The following is a 19580-nucleotide window of genomic DNA, read 5'->3' on the forward strand; positions in this document are numbered from 1 at the left end:
ACCATATAATTATAAAATAAATCAATTGGAATATAAATATTATACTTACGTTTCAGTATATAGTACATCGAGCAGTATAAACAAGTCATTGTATGAAATCTTAGTTTGTACTGTCTTTGCTAGTGCTTTTTATGTAGTCTGTTGTAAAACTAGGCAAATATCTAGATGTACCCCCTGGAAGACCTCTGCATTCCCTCAGGGATAGGCGTACCCTAGGTTGAGAACCGTTTTAGCAATTGGCTGAACAAAAAGTAGGACTGAGTAGACTTGTGGGCCCTAAAGTTTTTAGTATTTTGTTTTTTGAGTAGCTGTACATGTAGATTTTTTTTTAAAATAAGTTGCGCTTTCGGGATAGATTTCACTACAATACTTGCATGAAGTGAATTGAAAAATATATTTTTTACAGTACAAATATTTGTAATTAAAACTAATATAAAGTGAGCACTGTGCATCTTGTATGTGTGGTAATTGAAATGTAGGGGAAAAAATTGAAAAATATTTATAATTTTAAATTGGTATTCTGTTATTTTAACAGTGTGCTTAAAACTGCAATTAATCGCAATTATTTATGTAATTGCTTGAGAGCCGTATTTATTAAATAAAATTACCTTAAACATTCTGGATGCATAAGTAAAACAAGTTTTATCAAAACAAATTTGCCTTCAGAACTAATTTATTAAACAAAGAAAATCTTAGTTGGTGAATTGACTGTTTCAGGTTACCCTGGGCCAGATTTTCAAAAGCGTTTGGGTGCTTAGTAGGATTTTCAAAAGTGCCAAAGCAGGTTAGGTGCCTAACTCCAGTTGAAATCTATGGGAGTAGGAACCTAAGCAGGATAGGTGCTTTTGAAAATCGTAATTAAGCACCTATTTGCATCTTTAAGACCCTAAATACCTTTGACAATCTGGCGTCATTCCTTCAGGTTTTTAGAATTAGATCTCATCCTTTCCCAGGAAAACAAATTTTCTCGCTTTTTCAACTCCTAGTTGGCTTCTCAGCTTTGAATGAAGTAATCCACATGTAGAAAATACTCTGCACTTCCAGCTAAACCAAAACCAAAAGCTTTTTTTCTGCAGAAGAAACTAAAAGTACATACTTTTGGAAAAGTATACAGACTGAAAATAATAAGATACTGCGGTGCAGTACATGAGCTTGACATATTTATAAAGCTTGAGGAGACCTGAGAAGTTACATTTCCCCCCAACATTCTGTGTGTTTTAAAAAGGCAGCACCATTTAATTCACTGATACAGCATATTTTTATTTTATTTTAATAATTTATAAGTTTAGGTCTTAATGTAGGTTCTTGTTTGAGTAGTGTCCCTATGGATGCTCCACTTCAGGTGTGCATGTGCCCCACGCACCCCACCTTTGATTGGAGATTTTTATTATCAGTGTCTGTTTGGCCGACGCTGATAATCGTGCCCAGCAGTAAGGCTTTGTTCCTTCTCACTGCTTCCTTATTTACTTTCTCCTTCTTTTCTCTGTTCTGAACTCAATTCTGAAGCTTCCTCCTCCTTAGGGAGGTACAGCATGGGAATCACCTGAGAAGAGATTATTCACCCTGTGCAGTAACTGGTTTTTTGAGATGTTCCCCTATGGGTGCTCCACTACCTGCCCTCCTTCCTCTCTGCTTCCAGGCTTCCTTCTGAGGCTCAGCGCTGGAGAAGGAACTGAGGGCAGTTTGCCCATGTAGCGTCATATAGCCTCAGTGCGGGATACGAGGATATCAGCAGTACATGCTCAGGACAAATGGATACTACTAATGAAAATCTTCGCTCGTAGGTGCATGGGGCGCATGTGCACCTGAAGTGGAGAACCCAGATGGGGACACGACTTGAACCACAGTTGCTTCTTTTTGTCATAATTTCAAGTTTAACAGGTTTATTTTTCAAAAGAAAAATGTACTTAATATAAATTTTTAAAAAATCAAATTTAAATTGATCTGATTTTTTAAATTCATCTGTTTTTTATCCATCCTGCCTAGACCTCACTTAAATGACGAGGGAGGTTCCATAGTTTAGATATCAAGATGTCCACAAGTTATTCTCTGGGAAGGACCAAACCTTTATAAGAACTCTGTCATTTGTGGGATTTTGGAGGAGGGGAGAAGAAAGCCCAAAAGGGAGAGGTAGTCCTTGCCCCAATTATGGAACTAGGAAAAGAGCCTACTGTGCATACACATCTGTTACCCATCAGGCCAAGAAGCCCACACAAGGTGGATAAGGCCCTAGTGACTAGAGAAATTGTTCTCAACTGTTTTTCACCTGTAACTAATTCATTTTTTTGCTAAAAATTTCCATAATTTGGGGTTATGCTGAAGGTGGTCCTTCAGAGATTTACCACCACAGGCCTCCTGAACTTAACTTAAAAAAAAAAAAATACAAAAAACAAAATTTCATTGTGTAGAAGGAATCTTGCTTACCAGTATCTGAACTGGAGTTTTCTAAGTGCACAATCTCTGTAAATTCCCATTGACTATCCTTTCTTGCATGTTTTCTGGAAGGTGTTTTTTGTTTGTTTTTTTAAACTCATAGTGAAGATAAAACTGAGATGTTAAATAGCAGGCTGCTCTTGTGACCACAAACATAACTGCAGAATACACTGGGCCTATCTGTAACCCAGTGGGCGTGGAAACCAAAGGAAAAGGGAATAGAAGACCATTTGTAACAAGTAGCTTAGAAATTAATGAATCATGGCCCTAAAGGTTTTGTGTTAGAATCTGTTATGAAATTATCACATGTAGATTGAAACCTGTGTTGAGGAATGGAAAGGGTCTGGGATTCTTACACCATCAATTGTATAACTGTAAAGTATTAAACTGTCACAGCATACTGGTTTACGAATTTTTGGCAGGATGAAAAAGGTAGTGTCTGAGACTAGGATAGTCTAATAATTCACCCACGTACAATAGAGCTCAGTCTAGTCTAGACTTCATTCTTGAAACTGGGCTACCAAACGTCAGGTTAGCAGTAGTTGATAAACTATTTCTTAAATGCTTGTCCTGTTTGAATTTCTGGGTGAAATTTTCTTGGATGTTTTTCTTTCTGAAGCTGACCCCATCTGCTTTAGTATACCATTAAGTACATTCTTAGAGTTCTTGGAAAGGTAGCTTATATATCTAATCAACATTAATCTTGCTGCCTTAAGGGTGAACTGCAGAGTAAAAGAAAACTTGTGACTTTTATTGCCCATTTAATATATAAAGTGCCTCAAAGTGTGCAGATGTCTTATACTGAAATCAGGTACTGATGTTTTTGCTCTCTGGGAGACCTGCTTCACCTTTTTTGATGTCATTATAGTGTTGATTATGTTTATAGATCAAAAAGGAATAGTGAACAGCACACTTTTGTTTGCCAGCTCACCTTTAAACTGGCTACATGGGAGGTTGGACCTCGTCTGTAGCTGTATGGGCTAGTTAATTAAAAATGGTGTTTCCATATTAACAAAAATCTTCCTCATTTCTTGAAGAATGATTTAAAGGGACATTTCCAGTTTTTTCTGTGCTGTTTTTCAAGATATCAGGGAGTAAATAACTTCTGTAGCATACTGTTTCCTGCAACAGGTTATGTGCTGTTTTAAACTACTGTAGTCATAAGTACAGGTGACACGATTTGTATACAAGGCTCCTTTGGATTCATTAACAAAGGCCGCCTAGATTGGTTAGAGTCTGAGATTTGTTTAATGGAAAGACAGAGCTGTAGAGGGCATGCTTTTGAATTTCCTGCATGCTACTTTTTGGTGAAAGGGAGCAACTTGACAATATCTGTTTAGAAGACCTGACTTCACATGGGGTTACACATGTGATCCTCTATTCCTGTCCTTGTTCGGTGGGAACTGAGCTGTGAACACACTTGTGTTCTGGGCAGGATAAAACTTTTCTTCACAAACATTCTGATGCCATAGCACTATATGGGTGTGATCAATAGTGTTTGCCTCTAACTTGATTTTGAAATGGGGATAACTGTTTGAATATAACCCATTTGGTATGGGCTAGGTGGAATAGTGGGTTATGCAGTTAGTAACCTTTCATCTTTTGAGACCTGGGTTCAAATGCAGCTTCTGTCACAAGTGAAAGAGCTTTATCATCACTTAGTCTTTCATATTCATGTATTTGCAAAACCCATGTAATTTGGCCTCATTGTTGTCCCTCAAGAATGCTGTGGGTCCAGATCATGATGGATTTGCACTTCTGGGTGGCAGGAAAATATATCCGATGTCAGTTATACTGTGCCTCACTCCTGTTGTTCTGTCACTGTTATAAATATTAAGAACTTCCCTGTTCTAAAAAAGGAACATTTTAAATCTACTGAACAGTTTTTAGAAATAATCGTTTTTAGATACGTTTTTATGATTTTAGTGATATAGTACAAGAATTTTTAAAAGTTCCTTTGTTTTATTAGGAGTCCACATCTCCAGTTGTTTCACCACAGCAATCCCCACCAACCTCTCCACATACATGGAGGAAGCACAACCGCCATCCCAGCGGAGGGAATAATGACCGACCTCTTGCTGGACCTGGGCCTTTTTGGGCTCCATTTAGTGAAGCACAGCCAGGTATAAATGTCTTATGTTCTCCTTCAAGTGTTGTCTGACGTGGGATTTTTAAAAAAAGCTTAAAGTTTAGGTCAGCTTAGATTTACATTTTCAGTATGGACAGAAGAAGTAGCAGAAAAAGGACAGGAATATGAAGTATCTCTCTACACAATTAACAAGCACAGCTCAATTGCAGTTCACTCTGTTAAATTGGTGCCTGCCAAAACTGCATAATCTGCAGCACAGCTGTGGCAGGCTTATCACATAAGTCTGATGTGAAAAATGCCAAAAAATGTGGCAGGAGGGAGAGGATGGAACAGTTGCATGTATCCCTAGAGGAATTGTTTATAGCAGTTTTATACCAGTATAAAACTGACATGTTCTACTCCTGGGGGAATTCTGTACCAAAAAAATAAATTTTGCAAATATTTTAAAATTCTGCATATTTTGTCAAAATAAAACAGTATAATAATCCCAGTTTCAAATACTTTGTTAATTTATTTCAAAATACCTGTCAGCAAGTATGTCTGTAACAATACAGACCAAAAAAATAAACAGAGTCAAGATTTTTTTTTTGACAAATAGATTCCTCACTAGGTAGAACTTTGAGTAATTCATTTAAATTACAATACAGAAATTTATTTCCTGCACCCCGCAAAAGCAATGCAAAGGCTTGAGGGGAGATGGGTAACAGAGGAGATGATTGAGAAGGAAGAAGCCTGGAGGTGAAACTGTAGGGTTATTGGGTGTGGGTGGGACAAGTATGAAACAGGAATTTGGGGGAGGAGTAGTATTAGGGAGTTGGGGAACCTCCCCAGTGCAGACTGGCTGACCCCTAGCCTCTCCCATTCAGTCAGGTACATCTGCCTCCAATACTCATGTGGTCTTGCACCCCCCCAATACCCGTGTGGCCCTGCAGCTACCCTCCTATTCAGCCCCTGCCTCAATGCTGTCACTGGCTCCTGAGCCCAGGCCTCAGTCTGTCACCCCCACTGGCGCTTCTGAACCCCAGTCTGTGACACCCCCACCCAGCAATCCTGTGTGCCCTGCTCTGACTGACTGTCCCGTGCCTCCTCACCTGTCAGCATTGTGAGGAACACAGTCTCCCGTCCTTCCTCTGTCTGCTAGTTGCCCTCTTTTCTGACACCACAGCAGCCCCTGGTGGGCAAAAGGTGTAATTGCAGCACCTTTCCTGCAGAACTATATTCCGCAGAGGGAAAAAAAAAACATCTGGGGACATGAATTCTGCATGTGTCCAGTGGTGGAGAATTCCCCCTGGAGTAATGTTCCTGAAACTAGCGGTGATCGTCCCTAACACTATGTAAAAATGCAGCTTGAGGGGAAAGCAATAACACTACTATACTGTATCTTTTGAACTGTTTTTCTTTCTTAGAGTACGTTAGTGAACTTGTCATTTTTTTCCAAAACTGATACAATTCTCATACTTTGAGTTTTTACTTTCTCTAGAACTTCTGTGTATATTTAAGATCCACATTCTTAGAATCTTGTGGTTTGAGTTACGTTATGGTGGACTAATAGTTTGATACTCTGTGTGCTGGTACATCCAGTAGGCCTGTGTTAATTTTCTTTTTGAATAGTAAAGAAATATCTTGTCTGATACCAGTGTTTCTACAAGTTCCATTTTTTTCTCCTCCCCCTACTGTTCCTAGGTTTTCTACTTCTAAGTAAATCTTAATTCAGGTTACGTTTCTGCTTTTAGTATTATTTCTTGTTACAATATATTATATTTTAAATTAGCATTTGGATTTTTTTATTTAATTTAAATACTTATGATTAGTAAGCTGTATTATAATTGGCCCACTATTTTTCAGTGCATCCTTTATTGTAGTCACAACCATACTTTGAGGACTAGGGAACTTCTTATGTGAGAATTGATTGAAGGTATTTTCTGGAGCTATCAAGTCCTAAGAAAAGACTAAAATTTTGTTTTAATATTCAGAGACATATGAAAGCCTAGATCAGTGGTCCCCAACCTTTTCGTCTGGCAGGCACCAGACTAAGGACTGTGGCAGCGGTCGAGCATCCGCCTCTCGATGACGCTGCTTGCCACTGACAAGTGGCCTCATCCAGAAGCGTCGCCAGCGGCATTTCGGCGGATGCTTAACCACCGGCCAGGACACAGGTGCATTTAGATGCCCCCTAGGGCTCCAGGGCGCCCACGGGCACCACATTGGGGACCCCTGGCTTAGATCATATGCAGAGGGTTGTGCCAATGATGTTGTCCCAACAAGTATCATGCTGTAGTAATTAGGCATGCTTATACATTATCTGATATAAAGATCAGTTTCTTCAGTGTGCACATGCCATACATTTATTGAGTACCACAGAATAGGTTTAGTCAAACTGTTCTAAAAGCCCTAGTTTAATTTGCAATTTTTAATGGATAAATTGACTTCCCTTTTTACCCCAGCATATAGTAGTATACTTGAGAGCCTAGATTCTTACAGGCTCAAATGCAGATGAGCTATTTCTGGTGGTTGTCTTGCGGTATTCAAAGCCAGTGGACTCCAGGCATTTGTCAGTAACTTGCTCTTTATCCGTTTTTCATAACTACAGTAGTTTGCTGCAGAATTCCACATTATTCAGTCAGTTCTGGCAAAAATATTTGGGTGATGCCTATTCAGTTAATTAACTTACTGACTCTAAAAAGCTGTCAGAATTAGACCAAAAACTCAGTCTTCTTAAATTGTCTTTTGTCACTTCCTCCAGATATTTCCTACACTGAAACACTATTTATCATATTCAAAATTGTTCATTGCAGCGAGATTATCTGTATTGCAAATGCTATCTCCTATCTCTAGTTTCTAGCTAGAATAGGTTTTAATATTCTGTTGTAGCTCAGGGCAAACCATGTCCATCCTGATTCAGAGTGGAAAGACTTACCTTGACCCAGCTTGTGCCTTGGCATGAATCATAGCTGTGCTTTACACACACAAGGGGTGTGTGTGAGAGAGAAGTGGTGATTGTACTCTTATTTAAGTGAGGGTCTAATAGTACAGGCTAGAATGATGGTGTTGGCCAGTGCTCTGCAAAATTCGAAATCCAGCTCTGCCAGTAAACCGTAGTCCTAACCTTGGAGATTCCCTTCCTGTTCCAGTCTTGAGTCTCTCTTGAATAATCAGCTAACAATGTCAAATTGAATTAGTTTTCTGTTATGTTCCAAAACTTCTAAGAGGGTTTAAAACTGAGACCACAATATTTTCATTTGTAATCCAGACAGGTGGTCCAGGTCTCTGTAGCTATGAGTCCAGTGTGTCAAATGCTAGGATTTAAAGAGGATTATCTCGATATTTTAGGACTAATTATTAGTGTTACCTTTTTGCATGGAACAAGTCGTTGCCTGTGTCCCCGTACTACCTTCCCCTCAGGATCTACATTGAACCCCTCAATGTTTAAGAATATTGAACTTAACTCAGCCAAGAAAAAATAATGTATTTTAGTTACCCATCTGGCATGGAAAGGCTATTACCTCCGTTTTTCAGATGGGGAGCTGAGAACCAGAGACTATTTTCCCCGAGATCATTCAGGAAGTAAAGTAGGGCAGGGACTTGAACCCAGGTCTCCATATCCTAGGCCAGTGCCTTAATCCCGGAACTATCTTTTCTGCTGGCATTAATCTTCCATTTGTCTCTTCCAGTTTCTTTAGGAATACCTTAGCCAAGCTTCATGCTCCTTTGATCATTTAATTATTCTGTGTGTTGACGGCCAAGTCAAAGCGTAGACCCAACTAGCATCTGGGTGGTGATGTATGGAAATGATTCTTACCAACCCTTTTATAAAGTACAGAATATTGCTAGAGTTTGGAAAGCTGAAAGGCTTTTAGCCGAAATATGGTAGATTAACTCTTTCCTGGTGCTAGTAAGCTTGCACTAATTGGATGCCAATAACAAAAGTGTATGAATTCTTTGTTTAAATATATTGTCGCCTGCAAGTGATTGAAAAACAAACTCTTTAATTCATGGGTGTGTTGTCACCCATCAAGGAATAAAAACTATACTGTTCTCAGATTTGATATTGTCTATATGGTTTTTAGGACCAGTGGCAAAATTGGATTACTAGATCAAGGGGCCAGTGATCATTTTAAGGTCTAATATTCCTTTTACTGTCAAGGTTTGAACTGCATGCCTCATACTATTTGGAAACTGTGGTTCACACCTTTCTGAAGACAAAACTGTTACTATTGCCTAGGCAGGGTGAGAGATTGGATCTTACAATCATATTCAGATTATCATCTTGCTGTCTGGTACTTCAGTTAGGACACCATTTTAGTGTGATCTTGTAGTTTGCTAGAAGCTAAGGTTTTTGTATAGTCTTAGAGGATCTTGGATTTGTGTCCTTTTGTTTAAGATATAAAAAGATCTGAAAGGTGTGTGCAAAGTGTTTCTCTTTTTTAAACCTTAAATTCAGGAATGTAAAGTCGTGTTGTGGCTTGATTTTTGCTGGAATAGTTCTTGGAGGCCCATGTGGATTCCAACCCCAATTAAGTGGTAGAGTTTATTCTAACAAAAGTCTGTTCTCCTAAGTGTTTCTCAGGAAATTGAATTAATAGATGCTAACAAAATGGTTTTAAATAATCAGAATAAAAATTGCTTCCCCTCTCAAACTAAGCTTCAGTTATTGATCAGTCACAAACATATTACTACTCCAGTTCTCCGGAGTTTCCCAGGAAAAAAAACAAAAAGATACTTGAATTTCTTATGAAAAGGAAACAGGTTCTCTACTCCTGCCACCAAATAAATTAATTAATTAAATAAATAAATAAAAAATCATGCCTTTATACCTAATCAAGAGAGAAAACAGCACACACTTTTTTTTTCCTTTTGCATAGCAGTTTAAACTCCAGATCCAGCAGCTAGAAAGTTGGCTGCTAAAAGCTTTTCAGAAATCAAGTGATGGTTGAAGTTGCATGGCAGAATAAGATCTTAATCAAGTGACACCATTTTGAAGTCTGTACTTCTTAATATAATAGAGCTAGAAATGGAACCTTTAACAAAACAGTTTCCTTGGGAACGTCATCAATGTGGCATATGGGGTGATGGGGTGAAGCCCATTCCACAGAAACTACTGCTCGGTGGATTAGTGATTTAAATCAATGTGATTTAAATCAAGTCCAGAAGACTCTATTTAATCATGTATTTCTCCATAAAAGTGCATTCTTTCTGGTTGTTATAACCTCAGTACATATTCTTCACAACTCAGAGGTTTCATTTTTACAAGGTACACACTACACATTTTTAAAGTGATTTATTTTGGAAACTTTTCAGGTTAGTTTTACAGCTATATCAGAAAATGAATAATGGAAACTACAGAAAATGATGGTAATCTTGAGGGTGGATAGTCTTCAGAATCCTGTATGTTGAGGATGAAGTCTCCTAAACAAAATAAGTCAATGCAGTTATTTAATTATTACCATACTGCTCATTTAGTATTAGTCATTGCATTCATTGACACTCAGTACTACTATAAAGGTGACATTGTAAAAGGAAGAGCTGCCTATTTCCGCTGTTTTTATCACAACTGCATCTAAAATGATAGTACCATAGAGTAACAACTATGTATTTTGCTCAAACATGAGAATTCAAGAATCTTCCGGAACGAGGAAAGGCAGTCCTTAAGAGAGAAGTATGAAATAAAAATGTTTACCAACCTGAAGATCCTGCATGTTCAGACATGTTCCTTTCATTATCTTCAATGCAGCTTCCTCCTGAGAAGGCACACTTTTCATGATGTTGTTTCATTCATAGAATATCAGGTTTGGAAGTGACCTCAGGAGGTCATCTGGTCCAACCCCCTGCTCAAAGCAGGACCAATCCCAAACTAAACTATCCCAGCCAGGGCTTTGTCAAGCCTGACCTTAAAAACCTCTAAGGAAGGAGATTCCACCATCTCCCTAGGTAATCCATTCCAGTGCTTCACCACCCTCCTAGTGAAAAAGTTTTTCCTGATATCCAACCTAAACCTCCCCCACTGCAACTTGAGACTGTTACTCCTCGTTCTGTCATCTGCTACCACTGAGAACAGTCTAGAGCCATCCTCTCTGGAACACCCTTTCAGGTAGTTGAAAGCAGCTATCAAATTCCCCCTCATTCTTCTTTTCTGCAGACTAAACAATCCCAGTTCCCTCAGCCTCTCCTCATAAGTCATGTGCTCCAGCCCCCTAATCATTTTTGTTGCCTCGTGCTGGACTCTTTCCAATTTTTCCACATCCTCCTTGTAGTGTGGTACCCAAAACTGGACACACTACTCCAGATGAGGCCTCACCAATGTCGAATAGAGGGGAATAATCACCTCCCTCAATCTGCTGACAATGCCCCTACTTATACAGCCCAAAATGTCGTTTGCCTTCTTGGCAACAAGGGCACACTTTTGACTCTCATCCAGCTTCTTGACCACTGTAACCCCTAGATCCTTTTTCTGCAGAACTGCTGCCTAGCCATTTGGTCCCTAGTCTGTAACAATGAATGAGATTCTTCTGTCCTAAATGCAGGACTCTGCACTTGTCCTTGTTGAACCTCATCAGGTTTCTTTTGGCCCAATCCTCTAATTTGTCTGTATCCTGTCCCTCCCCTCCAGCATATCTACCACTTCTCCCAGTTGAGTGTCATCTGCAAACTTGCTGAGTGTGCAATCCACACCATCCTCCAGATCATTTATGAAAATATTGAACAAAACCAGCCCCATGACCGACCGTTGGGCCACTCCCGCTTGAAACCAGGGGCCAGCTAGACATGGAGCCATTGATCACTACCCATTGAGCCCGATGATCTAGCCAACTTTCTATCCACCTTATAGTCCATTCATCCAGCCCATACCTCTTTAACTTGCTGGCAAGAATACTGTGGGAGACTATATCCAAAGCTTTGCTAAAGTCAAGGAATAACACATCCACTGCTTTCCCCTCATCCATAGACCCAGTTATCTCCTCATAGAAGGCAGTAAGGTTAGTCAGGCATGACTTGCCCTTGGTGAATCCATGCTGGCTGTTCCTGATCACTTTCCTCTCCTCTAAGTGCTTCAGAATTGATTCCTTGAGGACCTGCTCCATAATTTTTCCAGGGACTGAGGTGAGACTTACTTACCTGTAGTTTCCCGGATCCTTCTCCTTCCCTTTTTTAAAGATGGGCACTACATTAGCCTTTTTCCAGTCATCTGGGACCTCCCCTGATCACCATGAGTTTTCAAAGATAATGGCCAATGGCTCTGCAATCACATCCGCCAACTCCTTTAGCACCCTTGGATGCAGGGCATCCGGCCCCATAGACTTGTCCAGTTTTTCTAAATAGTCCTGAACCACTTCTTTCTTCACAGAGGGCTGGTCACCTCCTCCTCATACTGTGCTGCCCAGTGCAGCAGTCTGGGAGCTGACCTTGTTTGTGAAGAGAGAGGCCAAAAAAGCATTGAGTACATTAATTTTTTCCACATCCTCTGTCACTAGGTTGCCTCCCTCATTCAGTAAGGGGCCCACACTTTCCTTGACTTTCTTCTTTGTTGCTAACATACCTGAAGAAACCCTTCTTGTTACTCTTAACATCTCTTGCTAGCTGCAACTCCAAGTGTGATTTGGCCTTCCTGATTTCATTCCTGCATGTCTGAGCAATATTTTTATACTCCTCCCTGGTCATTTGTCCATCTTCCACTTCTTGTAAGCTTCTTTTTTGTGTTTAAGATCAGCAAGGATTTCACTGTTAAGCCAAACTAGTCGCCTGCCATATTTACTGTTCCTTCCACACCTCGGGATGGTTTGTTCCTGCAACCTCAACAAGGAGTCTTTAAAATACAACCAGCTCTCCTGGACTCCTCTCCCACACAGATTGTTCTCCCAGGGGATCCTGCCCATCAGTTCCTTGAGGGCGTCAAAGTCTGCTTTCCTGAAGTCCAGGGTCTGTATTCTGCTGCTCTCCTTTCCTCCTTGTGTCAGGATCTTAAACTCGACCATCTCATGGTCACTGCCTCCCAGGTTCCCATCCACTTTTGCTTCTCCTACTAATTCTTCCCGGTTTGTGAGCAGCAGGTCAAGAAGAGCTCTGCCCCTAGTTGGTTCCTCCAGCACTTGCACTGTGAAGTTGTCCCCTATACTTTCCAAAAACTTCCTGGATTGTTTGTGCACCGCTGTATTGTTCTCCCAGCAGATATCAGAGTGATTAAAGTCTCCCATGAGAACCAGGGCCTGCGATCTAGTAACTTCTGCTAGTTGCCAGATGAAAGCCTTGTCCACCTCATCCCCCTGGTCTGATGGTCCTATAGCAGACTCCTACCAAGACATCACCCTTGTTGCTTACACTTCTAAACTTAATCCAGAGACTCTCAGGTTTTTCTGCAGTTTCATTCAGGCAACCAGACCTTGCATTTCTTTGTTGCACTGTTTACGTTTTACGTCTTACCCACAAGTAGAGGAACTTCATTAAATTATTCCCAAACTGGGTCTCTTCTACGGCCTGATGCCATTATAGGTTTTCCTTTCTAGTGAGAGAATGCTATGGTAGATCTCAAATCAGTGAAGGCTACACTCAGAAAGACCTCAAGACTTCTGGAATATGCTGCTCAAACAGTTTCACTTCTGTTTCTAGTGCCTGTCCCTCCCTTCTCACATTTATCTCCAAACTTCTCCTTGTCCATATCTATTCCACCCCCAACAATCTTCTATTCATTGAATTTTTTGAAACTTAGCACTTTTAGAGAGAGGTAGGGGACTGACTCTGTATACTCAAATTTGCTGAGGGACAATAGGGCTGAGGTCGGTTATTTCTCACCTCTGTATAATTATTTATTTAAAAACATTTTTGCTGTTAACAAGCATGTTATTTCTGGAGACACAAATCCACAGATTGAGAATTGCAAAACTAAGCATCTCTGGTGGTAACTTCTAGACTGAGCACAGAGTCCCATTGGGTAGATAGAAAGATTAACCTCTAATTTATACAGAAGCCCCTGAAACCCCTTAAGATTGGGTCCATAATCCATGAACTATTGGATCTCATTTACAAAACTTTTATTAAACATTACATGAATATATTGTCTTCTACTATGAATTAGAATTTATAATCTCTATTCCATGATGAGATATCTTTGAGATACATTATATCTTAATTAAAACTATCTTTAGATAGATTTTCCCCCTCAGAGAGCATTTAAATTAAAAAAAATCCCATTTAAATTAAAAAAAAACAAACAACCTGCTACTGCTGTTTCAGTGACCTGTTTAAAGACAATTACCATGGGAGAAATATGTAGCACAGCCACATGGAGTTCAGTTCACACTTTTACTAAGCACTGTACATTAGACTTAATCTCAAAGTTAGGTGTGAGACTTGAGACCTCGGCCTTCCATCCATTCCAAGAGGTGTTGCTCTTTACTCTCCCACAAGTGTGGATGCAGAGAAGACCTTGAAGGACCGTGGGCCAGTGAAGAGAAAGTACTTTACTGATAACTTCCTTCAAGAGTCTTCTCAGTGGTTTAGGAGAAGGAGTTGAGGTGGTTAAGAGCTGCATTCAAATGTCATATGTTGATGTCACTAGGGTCACTTGTCAAGCCCAAATGGACATAGCTTTGGTAGAATTTCTGTGAATTCAACACTGAGCACCATCTCACGTGTGCAGGCACAGAGGATTCTCAAAGTTAAAAGTAAATAACCTTTATTCACTTGTTCACAGCCAACCCCATCCATATACCAACGATAGTAAAGCATCCAGAAGAACAAAAGATTGTTGGAAAGGCTACTGTAGCTAAAAAGAAAACAATTCTGCTGATAGCTTAAGATTACTTAAAAGATATAGTAATTAATTTGGTGCTACCAGGTTTTCTGCAGGGAATTCTAGTGCCACAATTCAAATTGATTGAATATGTAACTGTTTACTGTTTCAGGTGAAACCAGAGTTTTGGAAGTATATGGCAAGTATTTACTATGACTAGGCTTGGAAGGATAGATTTCCGTTAAAATCTGATAAATGTGAGTAATTGTCCATTTTTCTCTTCACCTGAAAACCTGTGAAGAATTCAGTCTTAATTGAAATTAAGGAATAAAAGTTAAAGCAAATGGTGAAAGGTAAAACTTTCATAAGTGACTTAGGAGCCTGAGTCCCATTTCCAGAAATCACTTAGGAGCCTAGTCCACTTGAAAGTCAGTGGGACTTTGTCAGTTAGGCACTTCCACAGGTAAAATTTTCAGATCACTTGTACACTTTTTTTCTTTTTGCTGTTAACTTCATCTGGCAGTCAATAAAATGTAAGACTTAATTTCTCAATTTATCCTCTTTGGTAGTCACTAAACTTTGAATAACCAGATGTGTTTGATAGTATAAAATCATGTTTTAAATATTCTTCAGTAGTTACCAGCACAAAAAAAATCATATGCATTATGTATCATTAAGCCAGCCTCTGGCTGACTGTAATATGTATCACTTTGATCCATCTGTTCGCATAAAAAACTCATCCTTAAAGAATTGCTAAACTTACACAGAAGTAAAAGAATACAAGTCAGTATCTGTGAGGGTTTGTATTTCCTGTTTAGTGTAAAAAAATAAGGCAGGATAAAAATAGAATACTGGCACATTTGGATTAATCAACTACCTGTTCAAATTTATAAAATAAAAATAGAATCCTTCCAAGCCTACCCATGCAAAAGCAATGATTGCAGTTAGTTCTTTGATGCCATAGAAATGCTGAACCATTATTCTGAAGTGAATAGAAATGCTACAAGTGATAGTCGATAGTCACCACACAATCCAGTTTTGTTGTGTGAAATTGAAGCTTGTGAAAACTCACTTTGAAGGAAACTGTCTTCTCATTACAACTGGCTGACAATGCACAACAAAAGCAAAGCAAGCAGGCAAGAGTTAGTAAACAACACAGGAGCAGTAGAAGTAGGAAGACAATAACTTAAGATATCCAGGAACCGTAACTCATATAAGCCTTCCATTGACCTTAGCAAGTTTTTGTTTCAGGTCTGCAGGATCCAAGAGGGAAGCCAGTAGTTGAGGGGGAGGTGGCAGGTTCTCTCAGACCTCCATACCCAGTAAGACTAACTTGGAAAGTTCAACTACCCTTCATCCATCCTAGTCAAAGTAGGCATCCCTGGCAGACCAACTAAATTAAACTTTGTTTGGTAAATTTATGTAAAAACTGTCTGTACTATAGTATTTGCAATACGTGTTTTTGAATTTGTTTTGCATTTGCAGGTACTATACATCTTTAAATCCGCTCTTGTAATTCTGCTTCTGTTTAGGCAGGTTAATCCTGCCCTGTAGCTGAATTTAATGTTCAGGATAGGGACTAAGGTCTGCCTCTGTCTAGAACTTTGTCCAGCTGCAGACCTGACAAAACCTACAGGAATGGGAGCAATATCAGATCCCACCTATTCCCCCAGTCTTGCTGTAACCAGTGCTCAAAGCATCTCAGAGGTGAGATGAAGAGCTGAACGAAGATTTGGCTCACTTTCTGTGGGGCCTACCACAGGCACAGAAACATGAAGAGAAATTCTTCTGAGATGCCTTAGCTGAGCTGCTTCTACTTAATTTTTTTGGTTAAGTAGGCTAGCTGTTGGGGAAGAGTGTGGAGGCAGAGAGCAACTTGAGAGATCACCACCCCCTTTACTCTCAGCACTGTTGGATAAACGCTGCTTTACCTCACTGGCATACAAGGAATGGGTCTGATGAAGTAGTGTGTACACCGGAGGACTAAAACAATAGTTCCAGCTGGTAATCTCAAACACAGCTAAATGTTTAGGATGTGGATTATAGCACCTTTTGCCTACGAATATAGTTGAAACTATTAATTACAATGATAGCTAGAAGAAACTAAGAAATCTAGTATCTTCCCCCTATGTTAGACTTTCCCCATTTTCAAGTGGGAGAAAGCTCTCCAGAAACAAATCTAAGTAATGTCCCGTATCTTTTCTTATATAGTATGTAAATATAGTAGACCCCAACAATTTACTGTGCACACTAGCAGATAGAGTAACAGATAAAAGCTTTCTGAACAGTTTGTTTTTCTGAGCAGTTTTCTCTCTTTTTCTGAAAAAAGTGACTTAATATTCTCTAAATCCACAGCCTAAAGGATAATTTCATTACACTTAATCTTAATACGTATAAACGTAGAGTAATTCTGGATGTACGTATAAATAGTCCCAGTAATAGTTTTCTCTTAACATTTTAGTTGTCTCATTACCTTGAATTATTTTTTGAAGTTTTGCCCATTCTGTTCACTATCGATGACGTGTTCTTTATCCATAATCTACATGAACCTGGATCTGTTGATAATTCTTAACTTCCATGAAAGAACTACTTGTATATACAAAATTCTCTCATGGTAATTCATTTATGGACACCCATCCTAGGAGCAGCTTAATTGTTCTTGCAGCATAAAATTGGATCCAAGTTGAAGAGCTGACATAATATAATGTGGGGAATGTTTTCTCCTTTCTTCAGATGTGCAGTGTAGGCTTCATGATTGTATTATGAGACAGTCCAATATTAAGTTATGAACTTACTTCTTGCATCTATAATATTGGATGCATGAGGTAGAAATGTGCTTGTAAGAATTTAACATAACCTCAATATTGCATTTGATTGTACAAAAGCACTGTACAACTTTCATTCTGTTTAAAATCTTCAAGAGCCAATTTCACAACTGTTTCTTGGTCTTCCAGGGGTTTAATATTTCTGCTTGATGTAGGAAACAGACCTGTCTCTTGTGATTCTTCCAAATTTTTAAAATTTTCTTTTTTCCTGTTCCTTCCCAAGACTTCCTCAATTTTTTTTTATTGATTCACAACTTTGAAGAAGCTTGAGACTTTTATATCCCCGGCATTGGGTGCCTCAAATGCCAAAAAAAAGTTGCTATAGATATTTAAACATCAGTATAATTAAGTTATTAAAGGACTGAACATCAATGCTACATAATCAAAATAAGTTAACTGAACAGAACACATTTATGAAAAACAAGTCTGTAAGGCTTTTGGTAAGCCACTCAACCACCATGTTACATAATTTTACCGACTTGAGATTCGAGTATTGTTGAATAAGTGTCACACTGCTTTAGCAACAGAGTTAAGTTATTAAATTATAGATATCAAGAAAACTGCTGAAAAATGAGCTGTTGCTGGAATTACAAATCAAAACATTAAGAAGGAAAAAAATAGAAATAGCACAGATATCTGCAGGAATGCCATATAACTTTAAATAATTGAATTAGTTTCTTTGCCTCTCAGTACAAACGTTTGATTTCTCTTCTCAGTTCTTTTTGAAGGGAAAAATATGAAGTTTCATTTTAATTATTCTTGATATAGCACATGTTCACAACCCAGATCTTTTCTTAATATTTATAAATACTAGTGACAGTAAGCAATCCCTTCCTTTTTTCTTGGCAGTTCATATTTGAGTATTGTTCAGTATCGAATACTAATACTACAATAAGGCATTGGAGAATAGCTTTGAATTTTTTTCACATTACTACAGTCTAGTTTGTGATTATCATCACAGTTTATTTCAGTTTTCCATGGACTTTAGCTGGACAAAGTTTTTTTCTTAAATTTTTCTCAGGTTGTTATATTTTGAAAGGGAACTGTTTCTTTTGCTTTCAGGCTCATCTGCTACTGGTGATCCCATATGGTCTGGCCATTCCCCGCCACCACATCAAGAAAACTGGGTCAGTTTTGCAGATACCCCACCAACCAGTACTCTTTTAGCCATGCATCCTGCTTCTGTCCAGGTGTGACATTTTATTGGTATTCATTTGATTTGCTTCATTCAAATTAATGTTGCAATCATCTTTTTCATACTTTCACTCTAGACTCATACTGTGGACCCAAATTTACTATGTTGTGGAGATCAGAAATCTGTTCTAATCTTATTTACCCAACAGATACTTCTGTATCATTGAGTTGTTAAGTACTATACTTTTTTATCTAGAAAAGTTTTTCAAAATTAAAAATTTGCTAACATTTGAAAAGCCAAATTTAAAAGTAACTGAGAATATTTGTACTTCGTTTTCTCTGCATACACTCCATACCTTTTTGTTGCTTACATAATTGCAGTCACTTCTATACCATTTAATGTGCAGAAATATTTCCTATAGCTTGATAGTCCCAAATATGCAATCTGCTGACAGCTTCCTGCAACACTTAAACTTCTACAAGAAATAACTAAGCTTTGAAGGCAAGTAGTCTAGAGACAATGGCAGTCCATGTAATTGTTTTAGACAGATAATACTGAGGAAAAATGTTTCATTGCAGGACCAGACAACAGTACGAACTGTAGCATCAGCTACAACTGCAAATGAAATTCGTAGGCAATCGAGTAGTTATGATGATCCCTGGAAAATAACTGATGAACAAAGGCAGTATTATGTAAATCAGTTTAAAACCATTCAACCTGATCTGAACGGATTTATTCCAGGTGAGTTCTTTAAACACGGAAGTTACTATAGGTATAGCAATTTTGTATTCTCAAATACAGTGTGCTGGTGGACATGTATCTATATACCATTTTGTAAGAAGTCCTATGTTTACTAAATTATTGGTACAATACAGCTCCACTGTGATTAAAAAACTGAAGCTTTGAAACTAATTTTGCTATATAATAGGTCAGCTTTGTCAGTCTTACTCTTCTAATTAGCACTCTTTGCTAAATTGTTTTTGTTTTTAACAAACTTTAAGAGCCTTAGATTGGTAAGTTTGCAATAAATATTAAGCATTATTGTTTTAATATTTCAGGGTCTGCAGCTAAAGAATTTTTTACCAAATCAAAACTACCTATTCTTGAGCTTTCTCACATTTGGTAAGTGTGAAGTGTCAAAGTTTGGGGTAGCTATTTTTGAGAACTGCAGCTATTCATATTAGAGCTGTCGGACAATCAGTCAGCACTTTTCATCTTCCTTCCTAGAAAGTGTCACCTGCACAAAATGGCAGTGCTGTTTTAGTGTCAATCCTGCTCCCATTTAAGCCAATATTACATTTTCCACTGACTTCAGTGGGATCAGGATTGGGCCCCTACTTACCAGGGAGCTAGAGGCCACAATGTCAGGTACTT

General features: G+C 38.7%; 1 protein-coding gene and 1 long non-coding RNA gene across 14 annotated transcripts in view; one reads left to right on the forward strand and one right to left on the reverse strand.

Moving 5' to 3' along the window:
- REPS1 (RALBP1 associated Eps domain containing 1) overlaps positions 1-19580 on the forward strand; it is a 108056-nt gene that overhangs the window by 36863 nt on the left and 51613 nt on the right. For 11 of the 13 annotated variants that reach the window (XM_050949561.1, XM_050949553.1, XM_050949554.1 and 8 more), the window contains exons 4-7: positions 4403-4556; positions 18134-18261; positions 18785-18947; positions 19265-19328. In XM_050949561.1, the coding sequence (XP_050805518.1) occupies positions 4403-4556; positions 18134-18261; positions 18785-18947; positions 19265-19328 (509 nt within the window). The remainder of the gene's footprint in view (positions 1-4402; positions 4557-18133; positions 18262-18784; positions 18948-19264; positions 19329-19580) is intronic. The other 2 variants (XM_050949557.1, XM_050949565.1) reach the window with 2 other exon arrangements.
- LOC127049354 (uncharacterized) overlaps positions 9784-19580 on the reverse strand; it is a 33029-nt gene continuing 23232 nt past the window's right edge. Inside the window, exon 2 of the long non-coding RNA XR_007773954.1 lies at positions 9784-9928. This is a non-coding gene — a long non-coding RNA (uncharacterized LOC127049354). The remainder of the gene's footprint in view (positions 9929-19580) is intronic.

Source organism: Gopherus flavomarginatus, chromosome 4 (genome assembly GCF_025201925.1).
Source record: "Gopherus flavomarginatus isolate rGopFla2 chromosome 4, rGopFla2.mat.asm, whole genome shotgun sequence".
Classification (NCBI taxonomy): Eukaryota; Metazoa; Chordata; order Testudines; family Testudinidae; genus Gopherus; species Gopherus flavomarginatus.